General features: G+C 40.4%; 1 protein-coding gene across 1 annotated transcript in view; it reads left to right on the forward strand.

Moving 5' to 3' along the window:
• LOC123514400 (meteorin-like protein) overlaps nucleotides 1-15,000 on the forward strand; it is a 63,884-nt gene that overhangs the window by 18,287 nt on the left and 30,597 nt on the right. The window contains exon 2 of the mRNA XM_045272319.1: nucleotides 14,105-14,490. Within this exon, the coding sequence (XP_045128254.1) occupies nucleotides 14,105-14,490 (386 nt within the window). The remainder of the gene's footprint in view (nucleotides 1-14,104; nucleotides 14,491-15,000) is intronic.

Raw genomic sequence — 15,000 nt, forward strand, 5'->3', positions numbered from 1 at the left:
GATCTAGTACCAAGTTAACAAGATTTCTATTTCATTAACATCAGAAACACTTGTAGGAATATTTCTGATTATCTAAAGAATTCTGCTCCACTACCATCAAAACTACTCAAAGAACCTTGCTTTTCTTCTCCGCGTCCCTTGCCCAGTCGTGGCAGGAGAGCAAAAGTTGTATTTAAGGGTAGTTTTATGGTTCTAGCGGAAGATTAACAAGAATTTTGCCTCATGAACATAAAGCACACTCATAGGAACCTTGCTATATCAACTCCTGGTTCCTTGAAAACAGTAGTGGTGAGACAGCAAAAGTTGTATTTAAGAATGTTTTGACGGTTCTCCTGGCAGATTAACAAGAATTCTGCTTCATCAACATCAAAAACACTCAGGAACTTTGCATATCATCTCCTGGTTCCTTGAAAACAGCCGTGGTGAGAGAGAGAGGAGCGATTCAGAAGACGTTCCTTATTGTGGCAGCAGTGCGGTACTAATGACAGCCCGACCGACCACAATTTGCTGTTATGGTTTATGTGGTTTGCCGCGCTGTGCCTCAGGGTCTTAGCTTGCTGTTCCCCAAGGCGGTGCCCTCTCTCCTTCCCGCTCCTGTTGCTGGCGTTGTTATTACCGCTAATTTGATTTGTGGGGTTGCGTTAGACTAGGAATTGTGCAGAGAGAGAGAGAGAGAGAGAGAGAGAGAGAGAGAGAGAGAGAGAGTAGTTCATTCCACTGTCTTTTTCTTCTCCTTCTCCTTTTCCTCCTCCTCCTTCTCCTCTTCCTCCTCCTCCTCCTCCTCCTCCTCGTGCTTCTTAATTCATAGTTTTTTTTCTTCTCCATCTCCTCCTCTCCTCTGTTCTCCTCCTCATCCTTCTCCGTCTGCCCTTTTTCTCTTTCTCCTCCTCCTCCTCCTCTTTCTCTTCCTCTTGTTGCTGTTATTCTTGTTCTTGTTGTTTTAGGTCTTCTTACTCTTCTGTTTCCTTTTTTTTTTATTCTCTTTCCTTGTCTCTACTTTATTTTTTTCTTTTTCTCAATTTCATAATCTTGTTCTTAGCCTCCTCCTCCTCCTCCTCCTCCTCCTCCTCCTCCTCCTCCTCCTCCTCCTCCTCCTCCTCCTCCTCCTCTTAACTTCTTCCCCAAAGTACAAAGTCTGGTATGAGTTTAAATGTTCATCTCTTTATTAAATTACCCTCTTTTTCTTCTTTATTCCTTCTCCTCCTCCTCCTCCTCCTTTCTCGTTTTTTTTTTTTCCTTTGCACTTGTTATTCTCTTTCTCCTCCGCCCTCTAACCCACCCACCCAAACTCCTCTCTCTCTCTCTCTCTCTCTCTCTCTCTCTCTCTCTCTCTCTCTCTCTCTCTCTCTCTCTCTCCGATGTCACTTTTTTTTCTCTTTTTCCCCCTTCCGTTCCTAACCCTACACTTCTCCCTCCTTTCTTCTTCTTCTTCTTCTTCTTCTTCTTCTTCTTTTTATTCTTCTTCTTCTTCTTCTTCTTCTTCTTCTTCCTCTTATTTTCCCTCTTACGATTTCCTGTTGTTATTTTTCATTTTCTCTCTTTTGCTCCCTAGTTTTCATTTTCTTCTTCCTCCTCCTCCTCCTCCTCCTCCTCCTCCTCCTCCTCCTCGTTCTTTATTCCTCTTTCTTCTCCCTTCATCTTATTATTCATTATTTCTGTCTCCTTATTTTCTTATCTTCTCGTTGTTTTCCTCCTTCTCTTCTTTCTCTTTCTTGTAGCTTCCCTCCTCTTCTCTTTCCCTCTCTCCTCTTCTGTTTCCTTCTCTCCTCTTCCCTTCTTCTCTCACCCTATCCTCTTCCTCTTTTCCACTCTTTTTAGTCTCATTTTTTGTTCTCTCTTGAAATACAATGCTCAGCTGTGCTTTAATTGAATTATCTCTCTCTCTCTCTCTCTCTCTCTCTCTCTCTCTCTCTCTCTCTCTCTCTCTCTCTCTCTCTCTTGGCATTGTTCCTGTAACTTCTCATCATTGGATAAAAAGCGCCTACGAGAGAGAGAGAGAGAGAGAGAGAGAGAGAGAGAGAGAGAGAGAGAGAGAGAGAGAGAGAGAATAAAAGAATAAAACTGAAAGGATTGAGTTGCATGACTGACATTTTCTCGGTAGAGAGAGAGAGAGAGAGAGAGAGAGAGAGAGAGAGAGAGAGAGAGAGAGAGAGAGAGAGAGAGTTTTATAATGAAAATAATCAATACTTCCAATATCTCTTCGTAAAAATATTAAGGAAATATTTTTAATTCGTAAAAATACTACTACTACTACTACTACTACTACTACTACTACTACCATAATAATAATAATAATAATAATAATGGCGTAATCCACTTATTTCTAACCATTAATTGATACCACTTCACTTTTTTTTTTTTTCATTCCATTATAACGAAAACTCAAAGTTGAATTAACACACTTCCAATCAATCAATAAATATTAACAATCCTTATTAATTAATTTACTTGCTTTACTACTCTACAAAATACATAACATAAAAATACAGCGTACATTAAATAAATAAATATACTCAAAATGACCACTTTCTTATATTTATCCACCACATTTATTACTATGGGAAAAAAAAAATTAACCATAATTAAATCAAAAACATCAATGCATCCTTCTATTTGCCCATCCATCCAATTAATTTCCTTTTAAATCTTCTCACCATCACATCAAAACGACCACTTATATTTATTCACCACATTTATTACTATGGAAAAAAAAAGAATATATAACGAATACAAAACAACTATGAATCATGATCTATCTGTCAATCAATTCAATTAATTCCCTTTCAATCTACTCACAATCACATTACAGTAAACCCAATGGACAGATAAAGTGGACCCTAAACACGGCGCCCTTATCAGCCTCCCATCAAATTAATTAAGCAACAATGAATTTAAAGGATGAGACAGCTATTAAATTACGAAAAAAAGGCCTTACGTGGGAAAGAGGGGAGAGAGAGAGAGAGAGAGAGAGAGAGAGAGAGAGAGAGAGGATGTATTCCCTCACATAAACAAGATTTCTATTGCCTTTACCCCTCTTACTGCTTTGTGAGAGGAGGAGGAGGAGGAGGAGGGAAACTGTGGGAGGAAAGGGAGCACGAGAAGGGTCGTGGGAAAGAACGTAACTCACCCCTCTTCACCCCTTCCATTTCGTTCTCTCCCCTCTCCATCCCTCTCTCACTCCCCTCTCTCCCTCCCTCCCTCTCTCTCACTCCCCTCTCCGAGCAGATCGCTAATGAAGGGGAAACTAGATTATCTCAATGAGTGGTCGATAAAAACCCTCTCTCTACTTTTCCCCTTAGTTTGCCCTGCTCCTCCCCTCTCTTCCTTTTTTTCCCCGTTTAGCTTATGGTCTTATTTGTTTGTTTATCTATTTGTCTATCTTTGTTTGGTTATTTTTTAATGCGTTTTGATTTTTTTTGTTTTTGTTTGGTAGTTTTTTTGAGTATTTTTGGTTTTATGTTTTTTTTTTTTTTTCATCCTTCCTTTTGTTTTAATAGTTAAAATTTTTCCTTGCATTTATTTTTAGACTAATTTCCATAACAATTTCCTTCCTCTGTTTCTCCCCTTCTTCCTCTTCTCATTTCTTTCCCCTCCTCTTGCCTCGCCTTTATTCTTCCTCTTCTCTCCTTTATTCTTCCTCTCCTTGACTGCACTCTTAATCTGCACTAATTCTACTTGACGTGTCTTTTACTGCACTCTTAACATATTATAATAAATGTATTGTATATATAGCAAAACCTAACCTAACCTAACCTGAACTATACCTAACCCAACCCAACCCAACCCAACCTAACCTAACCTAACCACACAACACTATTATTTTTTTTGACCCTATAACGTGTTTTCCTATTCATTCTGGTTAGTATTTGGTGATTTTCTGCAGCTTCAGAAACTCATGTGGGGGATTAGAATAGTGAAGACTCTTGCCATTAATCTTCTGACCTCCATGGACCCTTCCTAATGTCAATAAAATGGTCCAATCGTACATAAAATTCAAGGTAAAAATGCGTCGCAGTACTGAAGGGGTTAAAAGCACACAAATACACACAAATAATTAACCTTTTTGGGTATCATTAGACGCTTTTATTTGCATCAAGAAGAGTCAATGGAGATCAAAAAAATTAATGGCCATAGTCTTTACTGTTTCAATCCCCTCAAAAGATTCTGAAGCTGTATAGATTCACGAAACAGCAACCAAAATGAAGGGGTTAAAATCACTCAACCAAGACACAATCAATTACAAAAATGCATGAAGTAAATAACACAAAACACAAATAAAAAAAAAAAAATAAATAAATAAAAAAAATAATCAAACCTCACAAGTCACATCATCGCAAACAGACGAAGTTCTCAAGTATAAGTAGAGTTTACAATGCAATCTCGCCACTCTACACTCCAGTACACTTTCCCACACAGACTTGATAGAGTGGGCGGGGTGTGTCAGGGTGTGGGCGCCTCGTGACGTCCACACTACACCACTAAAGACACTCTACACCGTCTTGATGCATTTTTGTATACCGCAATAGTCGTGGTACTTCTCTCTCTCTCTCTCTCTCTCTCTCTCTCTCTCTCTCTCTCTCTCTCTCTCTCTCTCTCTCTCTCTCTCACTATTTTGGGTATTCTTTCTTTTTTTTTCTTTTCTTTCTTCTTTTTCTTCCTTTGCTTCGTCTTTCCTTCTTCTTCTTCTTCTTCTTCTTCTTCATTCTTCTTCTTCTTCTTCTTCTTCTCCTCCTTCTCTTCTCCTCCTCCTCCTCCTCCTCCTCCTCCTCCTCCTCCTCCTCCTCCTCCTCCTCCTCCTCCTCCTCCTTCTCATTTCCTTCAACACCACCACCACCATTACTTTTTCCTCCTCCTCCTCCTCCTCTTGTTCCTCTTGCTTCTCTTCTCTTCTACCACTACCAACACTACTATATTATCTTCTTCCTCCTCCTCCTCCTCCTCCTCCTCCTCCTCCTCCTCCTCCTCCTCCTCCTCCTCCTCCTCCTCCTCCTCTTCCTCCTCCTGTAAGTATTTATTTTTACTTAGACAAAGAATAGTTTTCCGATAGCCACACACACACACACACACACACACACACACACACACACACACACACACACACACACACACACACACACACACGAAAAGAAAAAAAAATTCAAACAAAATACGAGGAAAAATTATAAGGGATTAGATAAAACGATTCGATCCTCTATTGATGTCAGGAAAGGGAATCTGATCGTCTTTTGTTTGGCGTCCCTTAATGTGACACCAATTAATTCTATCTTAATAAGGGGGACTGGAATCCCTTTTCATCTACATTGTCATTAACCTTATCTTACACCTTTCTGATGAAGAAGAAGAGGAAGAAGAGGAGGAGGAGGTGGAGAAGGAGATGAGGAAGAATAGGAGGAGGTGGAGGAGATAGAGCCTTATTAACACGGGTATCAGAGTGGAGACCAGACTTATCTCCCGGCGTCGTGGTGCCCTAGAGATAGCGAGAGAGATTAGAGAGAGGCGATAGGACAAGAAAGGTGAGCGAAGAGGGAGAAAGATGAAAGATGGAGGGAAGAAAAGATGGATGGGAAATGGAAGTCAAGAGAGAGAGAGAGAGAGAGAGAGAGAGAGAGAGAGAGAGAGAGAGAGAGAGAGAGAGAGAGAGAGACTTAAAAATACAGCTCACACACTTGCAGCTTTGTCTAAATTTGTTCTTCTGCCTTAAGAGAGAGAGAGAGAGAGAGAGAGAGAGAGAGAGAGAGAGAGAGAGAGAGAGAGTTAAGAATGCAGAACACACACGCACTGTTGTCCAAATCTGTTAGGCTTGTGTAAGATATGGAGAGAGAGAGAGAGAGAGAGAGAGAGAGAGAGAGAGAGAGAGAGAGAGAGAGAGAGAGAGAGAGAGAGAGAGAGAGATTTATGCACTTATTGTTCTTTTCTCCTTTGTAATCGTGAAGTTAAAGCCACAATGGGATTCAAGGAAGATGCGGGAAGAAATTGGATCTTTAGACATTCCAATCCCCCTTCCAGAAACAAAACACTAACGCTCAACTCCCTTTAAGGCGATCCGATCCCCTTATGCTGGTATATAGGGGATTGGAGGCTAAATAGTCCGCTCTTGATCTTGTATGCTACCTTAAATGTTTTCTTGTATGGTGGTGGTGGTGGTGGAGGTAGTTAAAATAGCATAGTTGTATCTATATGTGTTATTTCTGCCTCTCAAGTGTGTTTGTGTGAAATGAAAAGGATATATTACTACTACTACTACTACTACTACTACTACTACTACTACTACTACTACTACATCATCAACATCACCTACGGATCCCAACCTTTCTTCTTCACACCTTAATTAAACTAGATTAAGAAAAAATTAAAAAAAAAATCAATATCTTAGGGACTCGTAGCGAAGGATGAAAGAGGAGAGAAAAATTGGATGGTTGGGAAGGAGAGGGAGAGAGAGAGAGAGAGAGAGAGAGAGAGAGAGAGAGAGAGAGAGAGAGAGAGAATCGAAGGGCGGGGTCTGATAACACTAATGATAACAAATAATAAGAATCAGATAAGAAAATGAGTAAAGCAAGGGTATCTATTGAGAGAGAGAGAGAGAGAGAGAGAGAGAGAGAGAGAGAGAGAGAGGGTGTGTAGCTATCTCTCTTGTTGATCTCTAGTTATGAACCGTGTAGGTACGTGTGTTGGTGTCTTCTCACGCTTGTACTCTCTCTCTCTCTCTCTCTCTCTCTCTCTCTCTCTCTCTCTTATCAGCAAGTTTTATCGGTGAAAATTTACCTACCATTTAATTTTCATTTAGATCCAATTTTCGTGGTGTCATTTGCATGGGAATTGTCTGAAGTGCGCACGATCAGAGAGAGAGAGAGAGAGAGAGAGAGAGAGAGAGAGAGAGAGAGAGAGAGAGAGAGAGAGTAGATTAATAGTGGGAATTAGTTCATGTTGCTAGCCTAGACGTTGATGAAGGGCTGATCTTCGTGTAGATAGAAAGGTTGGTAGTTTGTTACCACTACTATTGCTACTGCCACTACTACTACTACTACTACTACTACTACTACTACTACTACTATTACTACTACTACTACTACTACTATTACTACTACTTCTAACATTACTACTATCATAACGCTACTACTACTACTACTACTACTACTACTACTACCACCACCACCACCACCACTACTACTACTACTACTACTAAATCTTCTCCTTCCTACTTTTATTTCCATTTCTATATACTTATCTTCTTCCTTCTTCTTTTCTTGTAACAAAATCACAGATCAGAACCAGAGAGAGAGAGAGAGAGAGAGAGAGAGAGAGACTTGTATACCACACTCACTTTGACCTATCTTTTCCTCCACCACCACCAGCTCCTCCTCCTCCTCCTCCTCCTCCTCCTCCTCCTCCTCCTCCCCACGCCAAAAAAAAACATGCAAATTCGGACGAGGATGCAAATGAGGTGTACTGCTTGCAAGGAATGGCAGGGAAGGAAGACGTGAAGAGGGTGAAGAAGAAGTAAGGCACGGAGGAGGAGGAGGAGGAGGAGGAGGAGGAGGAGGAGGAGGAGGAGGAGGAGGAAAGGAAAGGAGCGAGGAGGTTAAGGAGTGTAAAGGCAGGTTTTCTTCTCTCTCTCTCTCTCTCTCTCTCTCTCTCTCTCTCTCTCTCTCTCTGCACGCGTGACTCAGTAGTAATGGTGAAATATTGTGAAACTTTCTCTCTCTCTCTCTCTCTCTCTCTCTCTCTCTCTCTCTCTCTCTCTCTCTCTCTCTCTCTCTCTCTCTCATATCTATCTCATTTCGTCCCACATGAAATAAAAGTTTTAGCCTCTCTCTCTCTCTCTCTCTCTCTCTCTCTCTCTCTCTCTCTCTCTCTCTCTCTCTCTCTCTCTCTCAGCAGGTAACCCTCACGGAGAACCAGCCACGCGTGACGTCATTACTTATTCATTTATTCTCTCTCTCTCTCTCTCTCTCTCTCTCTCTCTCTCTCTCTCTCTCGCCGTAAATAGTAATCTCGTTCAGCTTCATGACACACGAGCTCACTTTTTCGAATCACCGCCCGAAACGCTTCATTAACCACACTCCACTTTGAGATATGAAGCTCTGAGACAGCGAGGCACCTGATGAATGAACCCTTATGAAGCCTTATGGACGAGACGCCGCCAGGGAGACCGCAAACCGAGATACTGAACCGCAAACAAGTGAAACATTAACCACTGATTCGTGTTCAAGCGCTTCGAAGCAAGATATGGCGTGTTTCGAAGCGGGAGAGTTGTGAGGGTACAGAGAAAGATATGGAGTGTGAAGGGAGAGTTTTTAAAGGGTAATGGGAGGGGAAATGGGAGAGGAAGAGCGTTAGGAAAGAGTGATTGAGTGTGTTTTTAAACCCTTTCAATATTGAGATGCATTTTTACTGTGATTTTTTGGGTGTGATTAGACAATTTTATTTGCACTAGAAAGGGTCTAAGGAGGTCAGAAGTTTAATGGTCAGTCTTCGCTATTATAATTCCAGCATACTGTATGTTTCTGAAGCTGTATAAAACCGCCAAATAATAACAATAACGCTTCCTAATATTAAAGAGATTAACCCCTTCAGTACCAGGACGTGTTTCTATATTCATTCTGGTTACTATTTGGTGATTTTGTACAGCTTCAGAAACTCGTGTGGTATAATAAAAGTGAAGGATCTAGCCATTAACCTTTTGACCTCCATAGACCATTCCTAAAGTCAATAAAATGGTCTAATCGTACACAAATCACAAGGTAAAAATGTGTCCCAGTATTGAAGGGGTTAAGAGCGAGGAAGACTAAGGGTGATGCAAGTTATATATAAGAATGTTGTAGGGAGCAATTAGGAAAGGGGAATTATGGAAGTGTGTTAAGGAAAGAAATGTTGAATGAGACAGAGAGGAATAGATAAAAATAATAGATAAAAGAAAACACTGAAAAGAACATTAATGAAAAAGAAAATAGAAGAAATAGGAATATTGAGAAAGAGAGGTAGGAGAAATTAAAGAAAAAAAATCCAAAAAAAGAAGAGAAATTTAGGAACGATTAATGTAGTAATAGAAAACGGGAAGAGAGACACAAGGGAGACTAAATAAAACAGAAAACGAAGCGTAATAGACAAATAAGAGAACAGATAACGACAAAAAATAATAATAACAGAGGGAAGAACAGAGAAAATAAAAGAAGCTCATTAGAAAACGGAGTGTGGGAGGAGAAAAGGGAAACTTAAAAAAAAATAGATAAAACCACAAAAATAAACAAGACGGAAATGAAGTTTAAGGGAGAGAGTGGAGGAATGCAAGAGGTGCCTAGGGGCGTGTAAGGGAGTGAGGGAGGGGCGTACGGGCGGGCAGGGGCGGCGCGGCAGACAGGAAGCAGCCAATTCAAGTGGTCGCGAGGCAGGTTGTGAGACGCGTGCCCCCCGCCTGCCCTCCCACCTCTCCCTGCGCCTCTCACTCCCTCCTCTCACTCTCTTCCTACTCTTCCTCTCACTTCTCTTACTATTTATCCTACCTCCTCTTTTTCCTCTTCCTCTTGACTTTCTCTTCTCTCTCTCTCTTTTAAATTTTTTAGTATATTTTCTCTTCTCACTCCTTTCTATCTCTATCTCTCACTGCTCTTATTTCCTCTTTTTTCCTATTCCTTCATTCGAATTTCTCTTCTCTTAAATTTCCTAGTTTCCTCTTTATCTTTTTCTCTCTCTTCTTGCTTTATCTCTCATTTCTCCTCTTTCTATTTCCCTTATTTATTTTCTTTTCTTTCCTCTTACTTTCCAATCTCTTCTTTCTCTTTTAATTTTCTTCGTGTCTCTTCCTCTCCCACTTCTCTTTCTATCTTCTTTACCTCTCATCTTCTTCCTACCATTTATCTCATCTTCCTTCTCTCCTCTTCTTTCTTTTCAATTCCTCCTCTCTTTGAAATTTCCTTGTATAAGTTCTCTTCTCATTCTCTTCTATTCATCTCACTTATTATTTATTTTATCTTTCTATTCCTCCCGTTTGTCTTGTTTCTCTCTTTCCTATCTCACATTTCTTTTCCTAATCTTTCATTCCATTTCCTCTTTTCTCTTCATCTATCTCTCCTTTCTCCTCTCCTCATTTATCATTTATATTTTTTTCCCTCTCCTTTCATTTCTCTTTCTTCTATATTGTTTATCATCTTTTTCTATTCCTATTTTCTCTCCAATTTACTTTCCCTTTCTCTTCTTCCTTCTCTTCTTATTACTCTTCCTTCTCCTCTTAAAAAGTAAGAAAGAAAGAAAGTAAAAGAAAGCACAATATATAATTAAACTCTCTCTCTCTCTCTCTCTCTCTCTCTCTCTCTCTCTCTCTCTCTCTCTCTCATTATCAACACAAGTAAGCACCACACACCCCATTTTCTTTCACGTTCAGCATCATATCTCCCGTTTTCTTCAGACCTCAGCATGCACGAGGCTCAGCACTCTCTCTCTCTCTCTCTCTCTCTCTCTCTCTCTCTCTCTCTCTCTCTCTCTCTCTCTCTCTCTCTCTTCTTCGTTTGTTTCTTTTGTTCTTATTCGTCTTCTTTTTCTTCTTCGTCTTCTTCTTTCTCTTCTTCTTCTTCTTCTTCTTCTTTCTTCTTCTTCTTCTTCTTCTTCTTCTTCTTTCTTCCTCCTAATTATTATTATCTTTTATTATCGTCACTCATACCTTTCATCTTTATTGTTCTTGTTCACTCCTCCTCCTCCTCCTCCTCCTCCTCCTCCTCCTCCTCCTCCTCCTCCTCCTTCTCCTCCTTTGTGTTCTTCTTGTGATGAAAATAAAAGACTAACTAACCATGAACTTCTAACCTTGACTCTCTCTCTCTCTCTCTCTCTCTCTCTCTCTCTCTCTCTCTCTCTCTCTCTCTCTCTCTCTCTCTAATTTCATGACCTCAACGTCGCTTAAGTAATCTAATGTTTTCCTCGTCTTGTTATTTAATCTCCTCCTCCTCCTCCTCCTCCTCCTCCTCCTCCTCCTCCTCCTCCTCCTCCTCCTCCTGCGTTCAAACTTCTTATAATATTTACTTAACTTTTTAATTTAGTGTTTCTCAAAAGGCAAAACAAATTAAAACGTGCACAGGAAAAGTAATAAAGGAAAGAACAGAGAAAATGGGTAATAAAAGCAACGCCACGTCCACACAGCAATAAATGTAGGAAGAGGAGAAAGAGAAAATTGGATAATGAAATATAAGAATAATACGAATAAAGAAGAAATGAGCAGAAGGATGAAAACAAGAAAATGAAGAAGAAATGATCATGAAGGAGAAAGAAGATAAGAAATAAGAGAAAATATAAGGAAAGAAATGCATAAGGAAATTGAATAAACAGGAAAAAGGTGCAGATGTTAAACAGGAAAGAGTAAATAAATGAATAAAAACAGAAGGAAAGATAGAACAAATAGAGAGAAGAGAAGAAGGCAGAGAAGAAAATTTAATAGTGATAATTGTTTCATTTGAGTCTGTTTATTTATTTTGCTAATATTGAAATGGATTTGAAAGTTTTTATAGTGTACTTACTCTTCATTCCTTCCTTCCTTCCTTCCTTCCTTCCTTCCTTCCTTCCTTCCTTCCTTCTTTCTCTCTTCCCATTCTTCTTTTTTTTTCCGCGTGTGCTGAAATCAAGAATAAGTTTATATAAGTTATTGTTATTGTTATTTTTATTGTTCTTCTTCTTCTTCTTCTTAGTGGTAGTAGTAGTAGTAGTAGTAGTAGTAGTAGTAGTAGTAGTAGTAGTAGTAAATGATAAACCACTACGACCCCACTACACCACTACTACTACTGCTACTACTACTACTACTACTACTACTACTACTACTACTACTACCACACACACACACACACACACACACACACACACAAAGCACCTTCAGAAAACCACACAAATTCTTGGTTTATCCTTCCTTGCTTCTCTCTCTCCCTCTCTCCCTCTCCCTCTCCTCTCCCTCTCCCTCGCGTGTCTTTCGTCTCTTCGTAAGCTCCTGAGATGATAAACAGTGAGGGAGAGGACGAGACCTTTCAGCTAATTATTGAAAGGTCAGAGAGAGAGAGAGAGAGAGAGAGAGAGAGAGAGAGAGAGAGAGAGAGAGAGATGACAGGGGAGAGTGAGTGAAGAAGGAAGAAGGAAAGGAGGAGGAGGAAGAAGGGTTGCAGAGAGAGAGAGAGAGAGAGAGAGAGAGAGAGAGAGAGAGAGAGAGAGAGAGAGAGAGAGAGAGAGAGAGAGAGTTGTAGTAATAGTTGAAGTTGAGAACATCAGGGAGAGAAAGTTAGAGCAAGTAGAGAGAGAGAGAGAGAGAGAGAGAGAGAGAGAGAGAGAGAGAGAGAGAGAGAGAGAGAGAGAGAGAGAGAGAGTATAAAAGCATCATTAGTGTTACTATTGTATGCACAGAAGATAAGGTCGTTCTGTCCACTAATGGTTAGAGAGAGAGAGAGAGAGAGAGAGAGAGAGAGAGAGAGAGAGAGAGAGAGAGAGAGCGCACTAATGAACACACGCCAACAGTTACGTGTGCATCAGAGACCACGTGTTGGAGAAAGAGAGAGAGAGAGAGAGAGAGAGAGAGAGAGAGAGAGAGAGAGAGAGAGGTAAAGTACGAGACAGGTGCACTAATGATAATGATTTGTTGTCTAAGCACATCTGTGAACACCCTACTAATTACTCTCTCTCTCTCTCTCTCTCTCTCTCTCTCTCTCTCTCTCTCTCTCTAAGCACACACTCCTCCTTTCCTTCCTTCGCTGTATATCCTTCATGTCTTCTGCCTCCCTCCTTCCCTCCCTTTTCCCATATATCCTTCGCTCCCTCCCTCTCCCTCTCTCTCTCTCCTCTCCTCTCTCCTCTCTCTCCCGCTTAACCATAAGATGTTTGAAATTCTTGAGGTATTTGTGTCATGCTTAACTCATCACTGGAGAGAGGAGGAGGAGGAGGAGGAGGAGGAGGAGAGAGGAGGGAGAGAGGATTCTTAAAGTCTTCCATATTCATATATCTCTCTCTCTCTCTCTCTCTCTCTCTCTCTCTCTCTCTCTAGGCCTATAAATGGAAATAAATTGTAAACTAAGCAATATGGCCATTCATTATCATTATTATTGTAGTCATCATCATCATCATCATCATCATTATTATCATCATCATCATCATCAGTTTACTAAGAGGAGGGAAAATGTGTGTGATTATTTTCTTGGGTGTGAGGAAACAAAAATTTTCCTCTTTTTTTCATTCTTTTTAAACTTTCCTTCCTGCTTTTTTAACTTTTTTGCTTACTTTTTTTGCTCCCTTCATCTGTATTATGTTACTGGAGGGTGGTTTTAGTGCTTTTTTACTGCTATTACCACCACCACCACCACCACCACCACCACCACCACCACCACCACCACCACCGCCACCACCACTACTATTACAGCAGGTTATAGTAAAACTTCTGCTATTACTTAGACATTAAAGTTTATAATACTATCACTACAATAACAACACCAGCTACTACTACTACCACTATTAGCGTCACCACCATAACTACTATTACTACTTACACCAACTAAAACATCATCATTTACACAAACCGAACACAACACGAGAATTAACCCCTTCAGTACCGTGACGCGTTTCTATATTCACTCTGCTTACTATTTGGTGATTCTATAGCTTCAAAAACTCATGTGAGGGATTAAAATCGTGAGGACTGTGGCCACTGATCTTTTAACTTCCATAGACCCTTCCTAATGTAAATAAAATCGTCTTATCATACCCAGAACTCAAGGTAAAAATACGTTCCACTACTGAATGGATTAAACCAAACCAAACCAAGCCAAACCAAAGTTAATCCATTCAGTTCTGGGACACATTGTTACCTTTAGATTTGTGTACCATTAGACTATTTTATTAACATTTGCAAAGGCCTGTGGGGGTCAGGAGATTAATGGCCACAGCCTTCACTATTTTAATCCCCCACATAAGTTTCTGAAGCTGTATAGAATCACCAAATAGTAACCAGAATGAATAAGGAAACGCGGAATGGTACTGAAGGAGTTTAACCTAAATTAACCTAACCAAACTTAATCAAAACCTAACTTAACCTAATCAAAACCTAACTTAACCTAACCTAACCTAACCAACCAACTCTTCTCTCACGCAGCGGACTGAAACAAGACGGCCGTGGCATTCAACCCGTGTATCTCAGCTGTTCTTCTGGGCGCGTGGAGTGGCAATACCCAAGAGCGGGACTTCGGGTTATCCTAAGGTCCCCCACTAAGGGCAAGGACTTCAGAGCGTGCATCAAGGGAGCGGAGAAGTTTGAGGGCGCCAGAGTTTACCTAGAGGGGCACCGTTCCTTACTGCCTCTCTTCGCTGCTGATGATGGCAGGCCTCGTGATCTCGTGCGCTGCTTCACCAGTTACAAAGGCGAGGCGGCGCTTTACGTGGAGGCGGAGCAAGGGACGGATGGTCTCAAGAAGCAGGTGGCGGGCTTCGAGTACGACTTGAAAGCAATGCAAGAAGGCGCCATTTATGATCCCATGGAGGGTGAGTGCTTGTTTGTGTTTGTTTGGGTGTGTTTGGGTGATTTTTTTGCTGTGTTTTGTGTGTTTTTTCCGCTGTGTGTGACTTTTCTTATGTTTATTTCGTGTGTGTGTGTGTGTGTGTGTGTGTGTGTGTGTAAATATTTTCACTGTATCTTCGTTAACTTCATGAAGTGTTAGAAGCCACAAATAAAAAAAAATAATAAAATAAAAATAAAAACGAATAGAGAGCAATGAAGAAATAACAAATGATTAAGGAAATAGAAATAAAGATACGAAATATAAAGAAAATAAGACGAAAAGAAACAAAATTGAACAATAACGGGAGGATGCGAACCGAAACGAGAGAGAGAGAGAGAGAGAGAGAGAGAGAGAGAGAGAGAGAGAGAGAGAGAGAGAGAGAGAGAGAGAGAGAGAGAGCTTTTTATACGTATATTATCTCTAACATCATTCGTAATTTAAAAGGAACGCTTATTTGGTACCATTTTTCTTCCCAGTGGCTGAAATAAAAAGG

Source organism: Portunus trituberculatus, chromosome 5, assembly GCF_017591435.1.
Source record: "Portunus trituberculatus isolate SZX2019 chromosome 5, ASM1759143v1, whole genome shotgun sequence".
In the NCBI taxonomy this organism is placed as follows: Eukaryota; Metazoa; Arthropoda; class Malacostraca; order Decapoda; family Portunidae; genus Portunus; species Portunus trituberculatus.